We start from the raw sequence: 20,896 nt of genomic DNA, 5'->3' as shown, positions 1-20,896 counted from the left end.
GTCACATTGTGTTTGTTCTTCATTGAACCTGCTCAGAGGTTTTGTGCAGGAACATTGAAGAGAAGCAGAACTGATGAAATATTTTTTTTCATTTTCAAAGGTACAAAAATGGGAAAAGTCAATAGAAATGTTTACACCACAACTTGCAAATGTTTAACTGCACGTAACGTGAAAAAAGATTGTGTGAGATGATATTTTCATTGGACTAGAGATCTGTGGGTTTGCCGTCACTGATGTAATGTGTCATAAAGAAAAGTCTCCATGTCCACAGAGAGAAGAGGAGTCATGTTTCTGAGGAGAAGCTGCCGTCCTGCTGTGCTTCTTGTCAGGACGTCCTGAAGGATCCAGTCTCCACCAGCTGTGGACACTGGCTCTGCAGACGCTGCATCACCTCATACTGGGACCAGTCGGGTTCACCAGGAGAGTCCTCCTGTCCCCAGTGTGGAAAAAGATCCAGAACAGGACCTGGAGCTCAGACAGCAGGTCAGAGCAGCTCTCTGCAGAGTGAGACTGAACTTCTGTCTGATGGTTTCATTTGTTAAATCATTCAGCACTGACTTTTAATATGATTATAAAAAACACAAGATTATAAACCTTTGATTTGTCTTGAGTTTTTAATAAAGGTCCAGTTCTGAATGTGTCTGTCAGTCGGGCTGATTGTTTTGTTTTAATCCAGCTCATTTTCTTGAGGGCATCATTCAAACAACCTCACACTCGACAAGGTTCATTTGTTATTGCTGGACTTTCATCCAACTTACAGTTACATGTTTGTGTAATTTTTCTATCAATGATTTATAGTTTGTGTATTTGATTTTCTTGAACTGTTTAATCCAAAATTAAACACTTCACTTCCTCTGGTCCTCAGACAAACACCCGCCAAGTTCGACGTCGATCGTATGAGCTGTTGTCTAGAAATCCTAGAAACAGAAAGACAAAGATTCGTCCGTTCATAGTTGGATGTATCTGATGAAAGTGATCATCAGATTCTCTGTCTTTAGTCTGACTCTGGTTCTTGTCTTTCAGCAGATCGTGGTCTTCAGCAGGTTCTAGATGAACATAAGATCAGTCTGAGGAGGAGATGTGAACGTGTGACTGAAGGAAGTGATGACAGAGGAAGTGAAACCCTCCTCAACAGGATCTTCACTGAGCTCTACATCACAGAGGGACAGAGTGAAGAGGTCAATACCCAACATGAGGTGAGGCAGCTGGAGACGACTTCCAAGAAGAAGACCCTCCATGAAACTCCCATCAAGTGCCACGACATCTTTAAAGACGGACCCGACCAGCAGAGACGCATCAGAGTCGTCCTGACGAACGGCGTCGCTGGCGTTGGAAAAAGCTTCTCAGTGCAGAAGTTCACTCTGGACTGGGCCGAGGGTTTGGAAAACCAAGACGTCAGTCTGCTGATTCTGCTTTCGTTCAGGGAGCTGAACCTGATGAAAGACCAGCAGCACAGTCTTCTCACGCTGCTCCATGCTTTCCATCCAACATTACAGAAGGTCACAGAGGAGAAGCTCGCTGTCTGTAGACTGTTGTTCATCTTTGACGGCCTGGATGAAAGCAGACGTTCTCTGGATTTCAACCACAGGGAGGTTGTGTCTGATGTCACACAGAGGTCATCAGTCAACGTGCTGCTGACGAACCTCATCCAGGGGAATCTGCTTCCCTCCGCTCTTGTCTGGATAACTTCTCGACCTTCTGCGGCCAATCAGATCCCTCCAACTTGTGTTGACAGGGTAACAGAAGTACGAGGCTTCACCGACGCCCAGAGGGAGGAGTACTTCAGGAGAAGGTTCAGTGATGAAGAGCTGTCCAGCAGAATCATCTCACACGTGAAGACGTCCAGGAGCCTCCACATCATGTGTCAAATCCCAGTCTTCTGCTGGATCAGTGCTACAGTTCTGGAGCACATGTTGACCACAGACCAGAGAGAAGAGCTGCCCAAGACCCTGACTGACCTGTACTCACACTTCCTGCTGGTTCAGACAAGGAGGAAGAAAGACAAGTATCATGAAGGACGTGAGACGAGTCCACAGGAGCTGACGGAGGCTGAAATGGAAGTTCTCCTGAAGCTGGGGAGGCTGGCGTTTGAACATCTGCAGACAGGAAACATCATGTTCTACCAAGAAGACCTGGAGCACTGTGGTCTTGACGTCACAGAGGCCTCGGTGTACTCAGGAGTTTGTACTGAGATTTTCAGAAGAGAGTGTGTGATCTTCCAGAAAACCGTCTACTGCTTTGTTCATCTGAGCGTTCAGGAGTTCCTGGCTGCAGTCTACATGTTCCACTGTTACACCAACAAACACAGAAAAGTAGTCAACGACTTCCTGGTAAAAAATTGGAACAACACACGTGACTCTCCTATGGAAGACTTTCTAAAGACGACCATGAAGAAATCCCTTGAAAGTCAAAATGGCCACCTGGATCTGTTTGTTCGCTTCCTTCATGGCCTCTGTCTGGAGTCCAACCAGAGACTCTTAAGCGGCCTGATGGGTCAGAGAGAAAACGATCCAAAGATCATCCAGAGAGTCATCAACAACCTGAAGAAGATGAACAGTGATAAAATCTCTCCTGACAGAAGCATCAACATCTTCCACTGTCTGATGGAGATGAACGACCTCTCAGTACATCAGGAGATCCAAGAGTTCCTGAAGTCAGAGAACAGATCAGAGAAGAAACTCTCTGAGATCCACTGCTCTGCTCTGGCCTACATGCTGCAGATGTCAGAGGAGGTTCTGGATGAGTTGGATCTGAAGAAGTACAACGCGTCAGATAAGGGACGACAGAGACTGATCCCAGCTGTGAGGAACTGCAGAAAGGCTCGGTGAGTCCAGACCAATGATGGACGACGTGTCTCCACTTCCTTCCACTGAACTAAACTGAAGCCACAATATCTCAGATACTGGCGCCGCCATCTTGTTCTGGTGACGTCATTTGGAGTCAGAGTCTGTGGCCAATTACGATGTGTCACCATGTTGTTATAGGATCTAAACACGAATTAAATCTAAACATACTGGTTCATGACCTGTACTGCAGCCAGCCACCAGGGGGCGACACAGATCTTTGGGGTTCACTTTTGGGAGCTGACATGTCGTCCATCTTTATCCACAGTCATTGGTCCAGACGTGAGCGTGAACATGATCAGTCAGTGTAGATCAGTAGTTTAGTTCACTCAGTGTGAAATGATTTCTGATCTTACACCTCAGTGTGTTTCCAGCTGTTGGTGAGAACGATTATTCATCAGAAAACTCCAGAATCAAACCTTTAGTGTCTCCAGAGGAAGCTGAGGAGTTTCCTCCAGTGATGTGACCTGAGTCAGCGTCAGTCTGGAGTCGAGGCGACGAGTTTGAAAAGTAAACACGTGTCCTCATGTATCAGAGGTGTGGATATATGAGAGCACATCAGAGTCAACGTCCTGCTTTTCATTCATTCATCTCAGATTCAAGTAAAACACAGATTCACCTTAAAAGTCTGCGAGTATGAGAGACAGTGATGAGGATTATTGTTTCATGTCCAACACAATGAGACTGGATCAGATGAACCATGGATGTGTAGAGTAGATGGTAAATACATTATGACGTGTTTTCTCATCAGATGCATCGAGTGTATTTTTATCACAGATGTCTGATTTTATATTTTCTCTTTTCACAGACTTACTGACTGTCGACTCTCAAAGACTCACTGTGAAGTCGTGGCCTCAGCTCTGAAGTCCGACCCCTCCCACCTGAGAGAACTGGACCTGAGTGGAAACTTCTCCCTGAAGGATTCAGGAGTGAAGGTTCTGTTTGCTGGACTGGAGAGTCCACATTGTAGACTGGAGACTCTGGGGTCAGTTCACTGACTGGATCTGTTGTGTTTGTTTTGGACACATACATGTTAAATGTTGGTATTTGTCTTCTAGTTACAGTTTGGACTGAGGTCAGCAGCAGGTCACGAGTCTGTGTTGACATGAACAGGTGTATGAATGTTGTGTTGACATGATGATGATCCAAAATAACAGACGGACAGAGACTCATTGATTAGGATTATCATTGATTTTATTCTTTGTTTTATTCTTTATCCAGGTTGAGGGGCTGCAGGTTGTCAGAGATCAGCTGTTCTTCTCTGGCCTCAGCTCTGAAGTCCAACTCCTCCCACCTGAGAGAACTGGACCTGAACTACAACAAGCTGCAGGATTCAGGAGTGAAGGAGCTGTGTGGTTTTCTGGAGAGTCCACACTGTCGACTGGAGACTCTGAGGTCAGACACCATGTTCACACTGTATATTGTTATTAATAACTCAGGTGTGCTGGTGTCTTTAAACGTCGGCGGCCACCATCTGACCAAATGTGTTCAACTAGTTCATAAATTCAACGCAGCACTTTCACAGACTGGACAGACGAGGAACTTTTGATTATTCAAAACTTTGATTGAAGATGTCGTCTGTTCACACGTACAAGGCTGCTGATAGAAACATGAGTGAGGACAAAACCACAGTGAAGTCAGTTTTATTCTTTATTCATCATATGATTCTCCACATTATGGAACAGATGATCGGATACTAAATGATTTCCAGCAAGAACTTTGCTAATGTAGTCTCATGTTTTATTCTTTATCCAGGTTGAGGGGCTGCAGGTTGTCAGAGATCAGCTGTTCTTCTCTGGCCTCAGCTCTGAAGTCCAACTCCTCCCACCTGAGACAACTGGACCTGAGCTACAACAAGCTGCAGGATTCAGGAGTGAAGGAGCTGTGTGGTTTTCTGGAGAGTCCACACTGTCGACTGGAGACTCTGGGGTCAGACACCATGTTTACATTTTCTTCTTCATTGTTATAATAGTAATAATAATAATGAACTTTATTCATAAAGCATCTTTCACAGCACAGTGAGGCTGCTGTCAGACATTGTCCTGAACTTCTCTGGAGGGTCTGTATGTGAGAACTCAAATGTCAGATGTTGCTCCGGACATGTTCAGGAACTCCTCCTGTCGGTCCTCTGGTCACATTTCCAGAGAATGTGTGAGTGAGTCCATGTGAGAATCCAGTAGGAAAATCTCTGGAGGATTCACAGAGTGGACGTGTTGATGAGTGTGAACAGAAACTGTGTTTCCACAGTGGAGTCATGGTCATGTCCTGTCTCTTGCTGCTCTACACAGACGCCACAGAACCTTCTGTCGTGAACGTGTTTGACTCAACAATCTCCTGCTGTTTGTCACTTGTGAACCACAAACTCTGGAAAATATCTGGATGCAATTCGGCGAACGTTCTCCAGAGGTCCTGTCTGGAAACAGCTTTAGAAAGAGTTGCACCAGGCAGGTTGTTCCAGAGAGGGGGGGCCTGGATGGAAAAGGCCCGGTCCCCCTCGGCCCTCAGCTGTGACTGTGGAATATGGTCCACTGACTGTGGCCGAGCAACGTGGAGACAAAGACAAATCTCATCTCACTTTAAATGTCTCATCGTGTTTCACATTGAAATATTTTGTTCATATCATGTTATAAGACAATTAACAACTTTCAGTGTCTGTGAGTCGGAACATGAAAGTTCATCTGACACTGACTGAAACACTTGAGTCTTTAGTCTTTAAGGTGTCTGGAGTTTCAGTTTTCTAAACCTCCATGTTCTCAACTTTCTTCATGTTGAACAGACGATGAAACACTGAACGGTTTCAAGAAGAAACTTTGTTTTCTAACGTCTCATGTTTTATTCTTTATCCAGGTTGATGAACTGCAGGTTTTCAGAGATCAGCTGTTCTTCTCTGGCCTCAGCTCTGAAGTCCGACCCCTCCCACCTGAGAGAACTGGATCTGAGGGGAAACTACCTGAAGGATTCAGGAGTGAAGGTTCTGTCTGCTGGACTGGAGAGTCCACATTGTAGACTGGAGACTCTGGGGTCAGTTCACTGACTGGATCTGTTGTGTTTGTTTTGGACACATACATGTTAAATTTTAGAAGTTTCAGTTCTGCTGAGACCAGTCGTAGTGTTTGTGATCTAGAGTCGTGGAGACACTGAGATGTTTCTCAGGTTTCTGGTGATGCTGCTCATCTGAACATGACAAACGCTGCGTCTCTCTTCAACAAACACATAATGTTCAGAGCTCATGTCACAGAAGTGATGGATCTGACAGTTCTGTGAAAAGTCAAAGTGTTCAAAGGGTCCAGTCGAGTTTCTCTTGAAAACACATCTATGAAACTGTTGTTCTGTTCTCATGGATGCACACGGTCATTGTGTTTGTGATGTAGGGACCAATCAGCAGACGAGCTCGACAGTGGCTCAGATCAACTAAACACAGGAAGTGAATGAAAGACACAATCAGGGATTTGTTGGCTGAGGAACCAGATTGAATGGACTCCACCATCAGGACCCGTCTCCACTTTGAACATGTTTTATTCTCACAGACCTTCAGGGAGAAGAAGGTCGTGTGACACATGAGAGAATGAACAGAGGTTTTTAGTTGAACATCTCTGATTTGATATTTGTCTTCTAGTTACAGTTTGGACTGAGGTCAGCAGCAGGTCACGAGTCTGTGTTGACATGAACAGGTGTATGAATGTTGTGTTGACATGATGATGATCCACAATAACAGACGGACAGAGACTCATCGATCAGGATTATCAATGATTTTATTCTTTGTTTTATTCTTTATTCAGGTTGAGGGGCTGCAGGTTGTCAGAGATCAGCTGTTCTTCTCTGGTCTCAGCTCTGAAGTCCAACTCCTCCCACCTGAGAGAACTGGACCTGAACTACAACAAGCTGCAGGATTCAGGAGTGAAGGAGCTGTGTGGTTTTCTGGAGAGTCCACACTGTCGACTGGAGACTCTGAGGTCAGACACCATGTTTACATTTTCTTCTTCATTGTTATAATAGTAATAATAATAATGAACTTTATTCAAAAAGCATCTTTCACAGCACAGTGAGGCTGCTTTCAGACATTGTCCTGAACTTCTCTGGAGGGTCTGTATGTGAGAACTCAAATGTCAGATGTTGCTCCGGACATGTTCAGGAACTTCTCCTGTCGGTCCTCTGGTCACATTTCCAGAGAATGTGTGAGTGAGTCCATGTGAGAATCCAGTAGGAAAATCTCTGGAGGATTCACAGAGTGGACGTGTTGATGAGTGTGAACAGAAACTGTGTTTCCACAGAGGAGTCATGGTCATGTCCTGTTTTTTAAAGTCTCATGTTTTTATCTCTATCCAGGTTGATGAACTGCAGTTTGTCAGAGATCAGCTGTTCTTCTCTGGTCTCAGCTCTGAAGTCCAACTCCTCCCACCTGAGACAACTGGACCTGAGCTACAACAAGCTGCAGGATTCAGGAGTGAAGGAGCTGTGTGGTTTTCTGGAGAGTCCACACTGTCGACTGGAGACTCTGAGGTCAGACACCACGTTCACACTATATATTGTTATTAATAACTCAGGTGTGCTGGTGTCTTTAAACGTTGGCGTCGACCATCTGACCAAATGTGTTCAACTAGTTCATAAATTCAACACAGCACTTTCACAGACTGGACAGACGAGGAACTTTTGATTATTTAGAACTTTGATTGAAGATGTCGTATGTTCACACGTACAAGGCTGCTGATAGAAACATGAGTGAGGACAAAACCAAATTGAAGTCAGTTTTATTCTTTATTCATCATATGATTCTCCACATTATGACACAGATGATCGGATACTGAATGATTTCCAGCAGGAACTTTTCCACTAAAGTGTCATGTTTTATTCTTAATCCAGGTTGATGAGCTGCAGTTTGTCAGATATCAGCTGTTCTTCTCTGGCCTCAGTTCTGAAGTCCAACTCCTCCCACCTGAGAGAACTGGACCTGAACCTTAACGGGCTGCAGAATTCAGACCTGAAGAAGCTGAAGAGTTTCCTCAGTGAAGCTCAGAGAGCAGAGACAGACAGAGAGAGAGAAGAGTCGGCCAATCAGACGAGCCAGAAGCTCGATGACGTCACATGAAGCTGGACTACACAGTCTCTGCAGACACACGAGACTCCTCCCCCTGCTCCACCTGGACCCTTTTTATTCATCAACATCTTCAGACCACCACGCTCCTCCACCTCTCAACAGCCTCCGTGGCAGAGGAGCCTTGTCAATGTGTGTTGCTCTCCAGTTGTTGTTTTGTTTTTTTAATGACCTGATGATGTCACTGTCAGTCTCACACCTTTTTTCAAAACGATGCAGTGCTGCTTTAACACTGAGCTGTTTGATAAATGTATATCTATCTTTATCTATAACTATCTCTACAGTATATATCTATCTCTATATATCTATGTCTATATATATATATATATATATATACATTAAACATTCCCAAATCTGGAGCCACACATGTACTCAAAAACTAGAGATATGGTTTCAATCTGTTGATTACAATTTTTTTGATCTATTCATGACTCATTGTTTGATTTCCCAAAACTCAAAGAGATTAGTTTTTCCAATTGTAGAAGACGAAGAAAACCAGTCCAACTCTCTGGTCTCTATTCATATCTGTGTTTGTATCTCACTGGAATGTTTCCACCAATTGCATGGTTCTGTCAAACCTCACATTTATTCTGTGAAAATCAAGTTCTGCCTTCATCGATGGATGAGAAGCTCAACATAACTTAATAAAAACATTTGACAAGATGTCACTGAGCAGATACTGTGCCGAGACATCAGATTATTTCGTTGGGTGGAAAATAAATGAAATAAGAACATTTGACTGATTTATTGACCTCACTATGTAAAGTGCCTTGAGACAATGTATGTTGTGATTTGTCGCTATACAAATAAAACTGAATTGATCCGTGACTTTTTTCTTCTTCCTGACTGAACGACTCTAATCGATCATCAAAAGAGTTGCAAATAATTCCTGTCAATCAATCAATCGACTTGCTGTTGCTGCTCTATAGGGATGCACATTCATTTTTCAATAGACTCACATTCACAGATATTCATGTCACAGACTTCATGAAAGTAGAGCCCGACCGATACATCGGTTGGACGTTTACCGATCTTTTATTGTATAGAATAAAGTATTATTTTCTGAATTCAAGTTCTATTTATCTTTGGTTGCATTTGTTTTTTCTTTTTATTCATAGTTATTTATGATAAAAGATTCTGGCCAAACTCAAAATATCAATGGACATAAAGGTTTGATAACTAACATCTTAGAAGGATTCATCTCGGTATCGGAAAAACTTGTACTCCCTGACGGGCGGAATTTGATTTCTAAGGTGTGTGTGTGTGTGGGGGGGGGGGGGGGGGGGGGGTGTCTGTGTGAATACAGAAACACTCTTTTGAAGTGTGTTTCTGTAGGTCTTGGTGATCATGGGGAAAAAATCACAGTAGCCCAAAAACAACAAAATGGTTTTACTTGTCATTAAAAATTGTCTGAAAACGACTGGAGCTTTGTGACACATTCTGCTGGATGTGTATTTAGTTTATTGCCAAACGTACATAAATCAGAGGAATCTCATTTTGTTTAAGCTAAAAAGCTTGTTTCACAGAGGATTTTGAGAAAGGTGGACACATTATTCTATATTTCAAAGTTAAATCCATAGATCTGGTGAACTTTGACAGCAATTTAGGATGCTACATCTATGAAGGACTATATTTACACATTGAGCTCAGTTAGTTTCTTTTATTATTATTTATTTAATTTTTTAATAATGACTTTATTAAGGACAGTTTGCACATACAGTACAGACCAAAAGTTTGGACACACCTTCTCATTCAAAGAGTTTTCTTTATTTTCATGACTATGAAAATTGTAGATTCACACTGAAGGCATCAAAACTATGAATTAACACATGTGGAATTATATACTTAACAAAAAAGTGTGAAACAACTGAAAATATGTCTTATATTCTAGGTTCTGCAAAGTAGCCACCTTTTGCTTTGATTACTGCTTCGCACACTCTTGGCATTCTCTTGATGAGCTTCAAGAGGTAGTCACCTGAAATGGTCTTCCAACAGTCTTGAAGGAGTTCCCAGAGATGCTTAGCACTTGTTGGCCCTTTTGCCTTCACTCTGCCGTCCAGCTCACCCCAAACCATCTCGATTGGGTTCAGTTCCGGTGACTGTGGAGGCCAGGTCATCTGGCGCAGCACCCCATCACTCTCCTTCTTGGTCAAATAGCCCTTACACAGCCTGGAGGTGTGTTTGGGGTCATTGTCCTGTTGAAAAATAAATGATGGTCGAACTAAACGCAAACCGGATGGAATAGCATGCCGCTGCAAGATGCTGTGGCAGCCATGCTGGTTCAGTATGCCTTCAATTTTGAATAAATCCCCAACAGTGTCACCAGCAAAGCACCCCCAAACCATCACACCTCCTCCTCCATGCTTCACGGTGGGAACCAGGCATGTAGAGTCCATCCGTTCACCTTTTCTGCGTCGCACAAAGACACGGTGGTTGGAACCAAAGATCTCAAATTTGGACTCATCAGACCAAAGCACAGATTTCCACTGGTCTAATGTCCATTCCTTGTGTTCTTTAGCCCAAACAAGTCTCTTCTGCTTGTTGCCTGTCCTTAGCAGTGGTTTCCTAGCAGCTATTCTACCATGAAGGCCTGATTCACACAGTCTCTTCTTAACAGTTGTTCTAGAGATGTGTCTGCTGCTAGAACCCTGTGTGGCATTGACCTGGTCTCTAATCTGAGCTGCTGTTAACCTGCGATTTCTGAGGCTGGTGACTCGGATGAACTTATCATCCGCAGCACAGGTGACTCTTGGTCTTCCTTTCCTGGGGCGGTCCTCATGTGAACCAGTTTCTTTGTAGCGCTTGATGGTTTTTGCGACTGCACTTGGGGACACTTTCAAAGTTTTCCCAATTTTTCGGACTGACTGACCTTCATTTCTTAAAGTCATGATGGCCACTCTTTTTTCTTTACTTAGCTGCTTTTTTCTTGCCATAATACAAATTCTAACAGTCTATTCAGTGGAACTATCAGCTGTGTATCCACCTGACTTCTGCACAACATAACTGATGGTCCCAACCCCATTTATAAGGCAAGAAATCCCACTAATTGAACATGACAGGGCAGACCTGTGAAGTGAAAACCATTTCAGGTGACTACCTCTTGAAGCTCATAAAGAGAATGCAGAGTGTGTGCGAAGCAGTAATCAGAGCAAAAGGTGGCTACTTTGAAGAAACTAGAATATAAGGCGTATTTTCAGTTGTTTTACACTTTTTTGTTAAGTACATATTTCCACATGTGTTAATTCATAGTTTTGATGCCTTCAGTGTGAATCTACAATGTCAATAGTCATGAAAAGAAAGGACACTCATTGAATGAGGTGTGTCCAAACTTTTGGTCTGTACTGTACATATAACACAAATACACTCACAAACAACAACTAAATAAATAAATAATGATCAATTCATATTCCAGGGATTCTACAAAATCCATCAAGGGTTATCAATGGGCAGTCCAATTCATAACATCAACTACAGTTAGAAGAGTTCCAATATCCGTCATGTGGGGTCACAAATGTTGAATATATTTGCACATAGCTTTACAGTTCTTTGAATATTTGATGGAGACTAAATATTCATTGATTTCATACTCAAACACAGGAAAGAATGGTTTAGAGCCCCTGAACTTACACCTGTGGATGTGATATTCATCAAGCAGAAATAAAAGATTAATTATAATATATTTCCTTCTCTCTCTGTCTTAGGTTCCACTACACCAAAGAAAACATCCTGAAAACAAAAAGAAAAACCTGTAACAACATGAGATTGGATGAACTCAATAACATTTGACCAGAATTTCTCTGTATATGAACATTTCCAAAACAAATGGGAGATATTTTCATCTGAGCTTTTACAGAAAGAAAGAAAGAGCCGTTGACCTCAGTTAGTTTCTGTCTGAATGAGCTCGAGAGGAGGGGCGTGGCTACGGGAGCTCGAGTGGGCGCTGTTTCCGCGTGGTCCTAGTGCCTGCAGGATTCTACTGTTTGTTTCGTTTTTTTGTTTAACGTTCGTAGTGTATGTGTGTGTGTGTGTGTGTGTATGTGTGTGTGTGTGTGTGTGTGTGTGGTTGTTCCTCCTTTGTGTTGACACTTCACAGTTTCTCCTTCAAGTGACCGAGGAGGAGAACTGTCGACCATGTCAGTGAAATACAACACGAGGCCACACAGGAGCTTCTGGAAAGGTTTAATCTCACGTACTTCCACTGTTCTAACCAACAGGACGATGTCAGCTGCAGAAAGAAAACAGCTGCTAAATAACCTGTGACCCAACATGAGGATCGGAGAGAGAGGAGGCGAGGAGCGACGCTCTGAGGACTCTGTGACGACGATGACGACGATGACGACCTATGTGTATATTATGCGTGTGTTCAAAATAAAGATAAGTGTAGGAAAAGATTCTTCAAATCAAATATTTTTTTTGATTTAACTCTGGAATTCTTTTGAAAGAATCGTTTATGTCGACTTTTCACTTTTTTTTTTTTTGATATTTGTGGTCACATTTATTTCAGTTTTATGTTTTCAGATTCAAATCACTTTTTTTCAGTGTCGAATCAAATTTTCACATTTCTCCCTTTTTTCACTTTCAGATCTTTTTTCGTTTTCAGGTTGATTTTTTTCAGTTGAGACTTTTGGGACAAATGTGGCGTGGGGGCGTGGTGTCACCTGAAGGGGCGTGGCATCATGGACGAGAGCATGACAAAGAAGGCTGGGGCGGGACGTTCCTCGATCATGTTGCCTTCAGGAAACATAGGTACTGCACGAAGTACATCCGGACCATTTATAAACACAATTTTTACGTAATTGTCATTTAAAAAACTGACGCCAGTGACAATGTTGCACTTAACAAGCTGTTGTAGACCGGGCTTGGTACGAATCAGCAGTATGAAAGCATAAACTATGCCAGTTTGTGCAGTTAAACAGCCATATCTTTAGTTTTGCCGTTTCCCACTTTCCCGCATGACTGTGAACGCAGCGCAGTAGACGCTCGCTATGGCGTCCGCTCCACCGAGACAACAGCTGACACCAGCACTCAGGTAAGAAACGATCGGTTTTTTAACATGCTCTTGCGAGTGCTGGTGCCTGCAGGTCAACGTGACAATTGAAGCACCTGTCGGGTCACATGGTTCGCGTCCTGCTCGACTACATGGATCACGTGACCCTGTGCTCCAAGCTGAAGGCGGCGCTGATGGAGCAGCAGCAGTGGCCCGACATCTGCAGGCTGCAAGGTGAAAAACCCCCAACATCAAAACTTGCATTGATCTCTTCCTCCGAGGAAGACGAACAGTCTATCCTCAATCTTCCTCCTCCTCCTCCTCCTCAGAAAACGCTCGCTGTCTGCAGCATCTCTGCCGGCTGCGGATCCGTCGCTGTCTCGGGCGCCTCCGTCTCCGATCGCCCGTCTTCATGAGCTTCCTGCCGTTTCCGGGGCGACTGAAGGACTACGTCCTGTACCGGGAGTACGACCTCTACTGCGGTCGCCAGGGCAACGCGCCCGGGCTGACGCGGGAGTGAGGATCGAGAAAATTGTTAAAAATGATGATGTAAAAAATATATTTCCTCGTATTCTACATCATATTTAATAGTGAGAGACAAGAAAGAAATTGTAATTTTTTACGAAAATATTTTATTGTATTTTTCTATCAGAGATGTTTATTCCTGCCCCTTTTTTTTTTTTTTTTTTTTAATGTTTTTATGAAGCATCAAAGCAAAAACAACTGATGTGAACCAAAAATATTTATATTTTCATCAAAGGATGGAAAACAAAAAAGTGAAACAACATATTATCATGTCAGAGTTGTTTAGGGGGAAAATGGTGTCAGCTTCTAATTGGTGTTTCTTACAGAAGAGTATTAGGACCTGGCAGAAGAGGAAAGATGAGGGGGAAGTATTTATTAATTTATTTAACATTTCGAGAGTCAAAATGTCGAGAATCAAGTTGAAATATCGAGATTAAAGTTTAAATGTCCCTAAACGTCCGTGTTGTGGTTCCAGTTCACACGTCCACGATCACTAACGTTAGCAAAGCTACGCTAGCTCCGCTAACTGCGCGACTCTATAAATTCATGAACGGTTGTTTGCAGGTGAACGTTATCGTGTCAGGACACACGTCGACGTCCATGTTCAAACACGCGTTGTCACCGCGTCGTTTCTTCCAGATTCAACTGTCCATCATAATATCGCAGCTTTACAACTTTGTTAGCAGCTAGCGTTAGCTTAGCAAACTGGCTAACAAAACATCGATATCCGGTTGTTTGGAGCTGAAAAGTGCTTCCGGGTCACAATTTTCGACTAGATTCCTCATTTCTTCTTCTTCTTATGGCTGGCCCTAATACTCTCCCGTAGTTTCTCTCTAATTATCAATTTTAAAAACACAGATGTGCATCACATTTTGTCCATACTCTTATATTTCAGATGAGTTGTCTTATTATTTCATTCTATCTTGATCAAATTAAATTGATTTGATAGTTTTGCTGTGAAGTGTGAAGATAAGCTTAAATAATAGTGTGTGTGTGTGTGTGTGTGTGTGTGTGTGTGTGTGTGTGTGTAAGCTTTACGATAAAGATTGAAAATAATATTATTGAAATGATACAGGATTATAATATCGTGTGTGAGAGAGACAAAGAAGGGCTGACTTGAAGTATGTATCTACAAATGATAAACTTTTGGAGCTGGTGTGTGTATGTGTGTGTCTGTGTGTGTGAGCGAGCTTTACAATAAAATGATAAACATCTACAAATGATAAACTTTTGGAGCTGGTGTGTGTGTGTGTGCATATGTGTGCGTGTGTTTGTGTCCACAGATGATTAACTTGTGGCACACACAGAGCACAGCTAAAAACCAAAGTGTTCCATGGAGTCAGAGTCCATTTCACCTGAGCAGGAGTTAATCATCTGTACACACACACACACACACACACACACACAGAGGGAGGAGCAGCTGGAGTCAGAGTCCATTTCACCTGAGCAGAACAGCTGGAAAACAGGAAACTGACGCAGGTGAGTTCATATTATTTGACCTCAGTTTTCTCTCATTTATTAAAAATACATTACATTTATTAATAGAACTCAAGTGTGTATGAAGCTGTGAGCTAATTTAAAATGGTGACTGTGTGTGTATGTGTTTGTGTGTGTGAGAGAGAGAGAGACAAAGAAGGGCTGACTTGAAGTATGTATCTGTAGCTGTGTCAATATGTTGCTCACATTATTTTCCTATTTTTTTGTAATTTTTGTGAACATTCTCAAAATCTGTGTGATATTCTCTGGCACAATGTCAAGAGTTCCATGTTACCTGTTGTGTGTGTGTGTGTGTGGGGGGGGGGGGGGGGGGGGGTTGTATTTTGTCTTGCACTGTATACATGCAACCTTATCAGTGTTAACATATTGATGAGTGTTTCCGTTTGTTTTTTCAGTTATAATTCAAGGACATAGACAAAACAGAGATTTTGTCCTTGTTTGCATGTTTTGTGACCTGCTGCAGGAGACTGAGGGAGAGGCCTGACAGCCTGTGTATGTTGACCGTGTCCCTTGCTAATTCCATAGGATTAAATGCACAGATCCTGAATCCTGATCTGAGTGCTGTCTTTCTGAGCTTGAGCGATCATAGTACAGCCTGTTACATATCTACAAATGATTAACTTTTGGAGCTGATTGGTTCAAGTGGGAACAGAACGGACAAACACACACACACACACACAGACACACAGAGGGAGGAGCAGCTGAAAACGATTGTTCTGTGGAGTCAGAGTCCATTTCAACTGAGCAGAATTTAATCATCTGTACACACACACACACTCAAACACACACACACACACACACACACACACACTCAAACACACACACACACACACACACACAGGGGAGGAGCAGCTGAAAACGAAAGTGTTCAGAGTCAGACTCCATTTTAACTGAGCAGAACAGGAGGAAAACAGGAAACTGCCTCATGTGAGTTCATATAATTTGACCTCAGTTTGCTCTCCTTTATTAAAGATACATAACAGTTATTACTATAACTCATTGAAAGTGGTGACTGTCCCATGTTGGTGCCTGTGAGCAGCGTCTGTGGGAGGAAGGTCCAGGCTCGATCACAGAGAAGAGTTGGTTCATCAGAACAGAGGAAACGACAGAGTCACAGCTCTGAACACTCGTTGGAACAAGAGAGGACGAGGAGACGAACATGGAGGAACAGTGAGTGAACTGTCGTCCACAGGAGAAGCAGGAAGAAGAGAGACTATGAAGTGAAGACGACTCATCACTGATTCTTTTATTCTGTGGAGTCTCTTCCTGTCTGGTCTCCTGGTCTCTGTGCGCTCACAGATAAACATGTGACGTGTGACGTGTATCTAGAGTCAAACTTTGTCTCAATGATGGATAGAAGATACACGTGGTTTTAATTGTACACATGTTAAACCAATGAGGAGCCTCTAACTTTAGAGCTGCAGGACTGACTGTGTTTATTATAATGAGCTTGTGTGTCTCCAGTGTTGGAGCTTCACCTCTCAGACCAGAGAAGATGAGTGATCTGGAGGAAGACGAGGACAGAGCAGAGTCTCCAGTGTCCAGCTGTGTGTCCATGAAGAGTGACCGGTCCAAAGGTCGTCCTCCAAACTTCAGTGGTGAACCTGGACCCTCACACTCTGAGTAAGAGACTGTGTCCACACTTCACTTTGTGTCTGGTTCAGTCAATCAACCTCCAAGATGTCGATGTAGTAACTCTTCACAGTTTCCAGTCACAGAGGAAATGTTCAGAAAGGGAAGATGATCATTACAAGTTCTGATGATGTGATTTGTCCACAGACAAAGATCAGAGTCTCCAGTGTCCAGCTGTGTGTCCATGAAGAGTGACCGGTCCAAAGGTCGTCCTCCAAACTTCAGTCGTGAACCTGGACCCTCACACTCTGAGTAAGAGACTGTTTCTACTGTGAACTGGTCTGAACAAGATTCAGTGTTGAAATGGATTTCACATTTATGAGTTGGTGCCAAAGTTCTTTACTCAGGATTTTTCTAAAGTCACAGTCACATTGTGTTTGTTCTTTATTGAACCTGCTCAGAGGTTTTGTGCAGGAACATTGAAGAGAAGCAGCACTGATGAAATATTTTTTTTCATTTTCAAAGGTACAAAAATGGGAAAAGTCAATAGAAATGTTTACACCACAACTTACAAATGTTTAACAGCATGTAACGTGAAAAAAGATTGTGTGAGATGATATTTTCATTGGACTAGTGATCTGTGGGTTGCCGTCACTGATGTAATGTGTCATAAAGAAAAGTCTCCATGTCCACAGAGAGAAGAGGAGTCATGTTTCTGAGGAGAAGCTGCCGTCCTGCTGTGCTTCTTGTCAGGACGTCCTGAAGGATCCAGTCTCCACCAGCTGTGGACACTGGCTCTGCAAACGCTGCATCACCTCATACTGGGACCAGTCGGGTTCACCAGGAGAGTCCTCCTGTCCCCAGTGTGGACAAAGATCCAGAACAGGACCTGGAGCTCAGACAGCAGGTCAGAGCAGCTCTGTGCAGAGTGAGACTGAACTTCTGTCTGATGGTTTCATTTGTTAAATCATTCAGCACTGACTTTTAATATGATTATAAAAAACACAAGATTAAAAACCTTTGTTTTGTCTAAAGTTTTTAATAAAGGTCCAGTTCAGAATGTGTCTGTCAGTCGGGCTGATTGTTTTGTTTTAATCCAGCTCATTTTCTTGAGAGCATCATTCAAACAACTTCACACTCGACAAGGTTCATTTGTTATTGCTGAACTTTCATCCAACTTACAGTTACATGTTTGTGTAATTTTGTTATCAATGATTTAAAGTTTGTATATTTGATTTTCTTGAACTGTTTAATCCAAAATTAAACACTTCACTTCCTCTGGTCCTCAGACAAACACCCGCCAAGGTCGACGTCGATCGTATGAGCTGTTGTCTAGAAATCCTAGAAACAGAAAGACAAAGATTTGTCCGTTCATAGTTGTAACTAATGAAAGTGATCATCAGATTCTCTGTCTTCAGTCTGACTCTGGTTCTTGTCTTTCAGCAGATCGTGGTCTGCAGCAGGTTCTAGATGAACATAAGATCAGTCTGAGGAGGAGATGTGAACGTGTGACTGAAGGAAGTGATGACAGAGGAAGTGAAACCCTCCTCAACAGGATCTTCACTGAGCTCTACATCACAGAGGGACAGAGTGAAGAGGTCAATACCCAACATGAGGTGAGGCAGCTGGAGACGACTTCCAAGAAGAAGACCATCCATGAAACTCCCATCAAGTGCCACGACATCTTTAAAGATGGACCCGACCAGCAGAGACGCATCAGAGTCGTCCTGACGAACGGCGTTGCTGGCGTTGGAAAAACCTTCTCGGTGCAGAAGTTCACTCTGGACTGGGCCGAGGGTTTGGAAAACCAAGACGTCAGTCTGCTGATTCTGCTTTCGTTCAGGGAGCTGAACCTGATCAAAGACCAGCAGCACAGTCTTCTCACGCTGCTCCATGTTTTCCATTCATCATTACAGAAGGTCACAGAGGAGAAGCTCGCTGTCTGTAGACTGTTGTTCATCTTTGACGGCCTGGATGAAAGCAGACGTTCTCTGGATTTCAACCACAGGGAAGTTGTGTCTGATGTCACACAGAGGTCATCAGTCAACGTGCTGCTGACGAACCTCATCCAGGGGAATCTGCTTCCCTCCGCTCTTGTCTGGATAACTTCCCGACCTTCTGCGGCCAATCAGATCCCTCCAACTTGTGTTGACAGGGTAACGGAAGTACGAGGCTTCACCGACACCCAGAAGGAGGAGTACTTCAGGAGAAGGTTCAGTGATGAAGAGCTGTCCAGCAGAATCATCTCACACGTGAAGACGTCCAGGAGCCTCCACATCATGTGTCAAATCCCAGTCTTCTGCTGGATCAGTGCTATAGTTCTGGAGCACATGTTGACCACAGACCAGAGAGAAGAGCTGCCCAAGACCCTGACTGACCTTTACTCACACTTCCTGCTGGTTCAGACAAGGAGGAAGAAAGACAAGTATCATGAAGGACGTGAGACGAGTCCACAGGAGCTGACGGAGGCCGACGGGGACGTTCTCCTGAAGCTGGGGAGGCTGGCGTTTGAACATCTGCAGACAGGAAACATCATGTTCTACCAAGAAGACCTGGAGCGCTGTGGTCTTGACGTCACAGAGGCCTCGGTGTACTCAGGAGTTTGTACTGAGATCTTCAGAAGAGAGTTCGTGATCTTCCAGAAAACCATCTACTGCTTTGTTCATCTGAGCGTTCAGGAGTTCCTGGCTGCAGTCTACATGTTCCACTGTGTCACCAACAGAAACACAAAAGTCCTGGACGACTTCCTGGGGACGAATTGGAACAACACACGTGACTCTCCTCTGGAAGACTTCCTGAAGACAACCATGAAGAAATCCCTTGAAAGTCCAAATGGCCACCTGGATCTGTTTGTCCGCTTCCTTCACGGCCTCTGTCTGGAGTCCAACCAGAGACTGTTAAGAGGCCTGATGGGTCAGAGAGAGAACGATCCAACGATCATCCAGAGAGTCATCGACAACCTGAAGAAGATGAACAGTGATAAAATCTCTCCTGACAGAAGCATCAACATCTTCCACTGTCTGATGGAGATGAACGACCTCTCAGTACATCAGGAGATCCAAGAGTTCCTGAAGTCAGAGAACAGATCAGAGAAGAAACTCTCTGAGATCCACTGCTCTGCTCTGGCCTACATGCTGCAGATGTCAGAGGAGGTTCTGGATGAGTTGGACCTGAACAAGTACAACACATCAGATGAGGGACGAAAGAGACTGATCCCAGCTGTGAGGAACTGCAGAAAGGCTCGGTGAGTTCAGACCAATGATGGACGACGTGTCTCCACTTCCTCCCACTGAACTAAACTGAAGCCACAATATCTCAGATACTGGCGCCGCCATCTTGTTCTGGTGACGTCATTTGGAGACAGAGTCTGTGGCCAATTACGATGTGTCACCATGTTGTTATAGAATTAAATCTAAACATACTGGTTTATGACCTGTACTGCAGCCAGCCACCAGGGGGCGACACAGATCTTTTGGGTTCACTTTTGGGAGCTGACATGTCGCCCATCTTTATCCACAGTCATTTGTCCAGACGTGAGCGTGAACATGATCAATCAGTGTAGATCAGTAGTTTAGTTCACTCAGTGTGAAATGATTTCTGATCTTACACCTCAGTGTGTTTCCAGCTGTTGGTGAGAACGATTGTTCATCAGAAAACTGCAGAATCAAACCTTTAGTGTCTCCAGAGGAAGCTGAGGAGTTTCCTCCAGTGATGTGACCTGAGTCAGCGTCAGTCTGGAGTCGAGACGACGAGTTTGAAAAGTAAACACGTGTCCTCATGTATCAGAGGTGTGGATATATGAGAGCACATCAGAGTCAACGTCCTGCTTTTCATTCATTCATCTCAGATTCAAGTAAAACACAGATTCACCTTAAAAGTCTGCAAGTATGAGAGACAGTGATGAGTATTATTGTTTCATGTCCAACACTATGAGATTGGATCAGATGAACCATGGATGTGTAGAGTAGATGGTAAATACATCATGACGTGTTTTCTCATCAGATGCATCGAGTGTATTTTTATCACAGATAAATGTCCGATTTTATATTTTCTCTTTTCACAGACTTACTGACTGTCGACTCTCAAAGACTCACTGTGAAGTCGTGGCCTCAGCTCTGAAGTCCGACCCCTCCCACCTGAGAGAACTGGACCTGAGTGGAAACTTCTCCCTGAAGGATTCAGGAGTGAAGGTTCTGTCTGCTGGACTGGAGAGTCCACATTGTAGACTGGAGACTCTGGGGTCAGTTCACTGACTGGATCTGTTGTGTTTGTTTTGGACACATACATGTTAAATGTTGGTATTTGTCTTCTAGTTACAGTTTGGACTGAGGTCAGCAGCAGGTCACGAGTCTGTGTTGACATGAACAGGTGTATGAATGT

General features: G+C 43.5%; 1 protein-coding gene across 47 annotated transcripts in view; it reads left to right on the top strand.

Moving 5' to 3' along the window:
• Positions 1–20,896, top strand: part of LOC118308749 (NACHT, LRR and PYD domains-containing protein 12-like) — a 988,189-nt gene that overhangs the window by 1,323 nt on the left and 965,970 nt on the right. For 10 of the 47 annotated variants that reach the window (XM_047332359.1, XM_047332358.1, XM_047332355.1 and 7 more), the window contains exons 1-7: positions 11,990–12,681; positions 12,904–13,156; positions 13,252–14,926; positions 15,340–15,871; positions 15,984–16,114; positions 16,409–16,567; positions 16,724–16,828. In XM_047332359.1, the coding sequence (XP_047188315.1) occupies positions 16,104–16,114; positions 16,409–16,567; positions 16,724–16,828 (275 nt within the window). In that variant the 5' untranslated portion in view covers positions 11,990–12,681; positions 12,904–13,156; positions 13,252–14,926; positions 15,340–15,871; positions 15,984–16,103. Of the gene's footprint in view, positions 1–271; positions 505–1,023; positions 2,825–3,206; positions 3,354–3,651; positions 3,902–4,064; positions 4,239–5,690; positions 5,865–5,905; positions 6,588–7,703; positions 8,764–11,984; positions 12,682–12,903; positions 13,157–13,251; positions 14,927–15,339; positions 15,872–15,983; positions 16,115–16,408; positions 16,568–16,723; positions 16,829–17,211; positions 17,445–17,959; positions 19,761–20,130; positions 20,278–20,579; positions 20,757–20,896 lie in introns of those variants that run through there. The other 37 variants (XM_047332361.1, XM_047332381.1, XM_047332383.1 and 34 more) reach the window with 23 other exon arrangements.

The sequence above is a fragment of the Scophthalmus maximus genome, chromosome 6, assembly GCF_022379125.1.
Source record: "Scophthalmus maximus strain ysfricsl-2021 chromosome 6, ASM2237912v1, whole genome shotgun sequence".
Taxonomy (NCBI): Eukaryota; Metazoa; Chordata; class Actinopteri; order Pleuronectiformes; family Scophthalmidae; genus Scophthalmus; species Scophthalmus maximus.
This window is presented reverse-complemented; position numbering and strand designations above follow the sequence as displayed.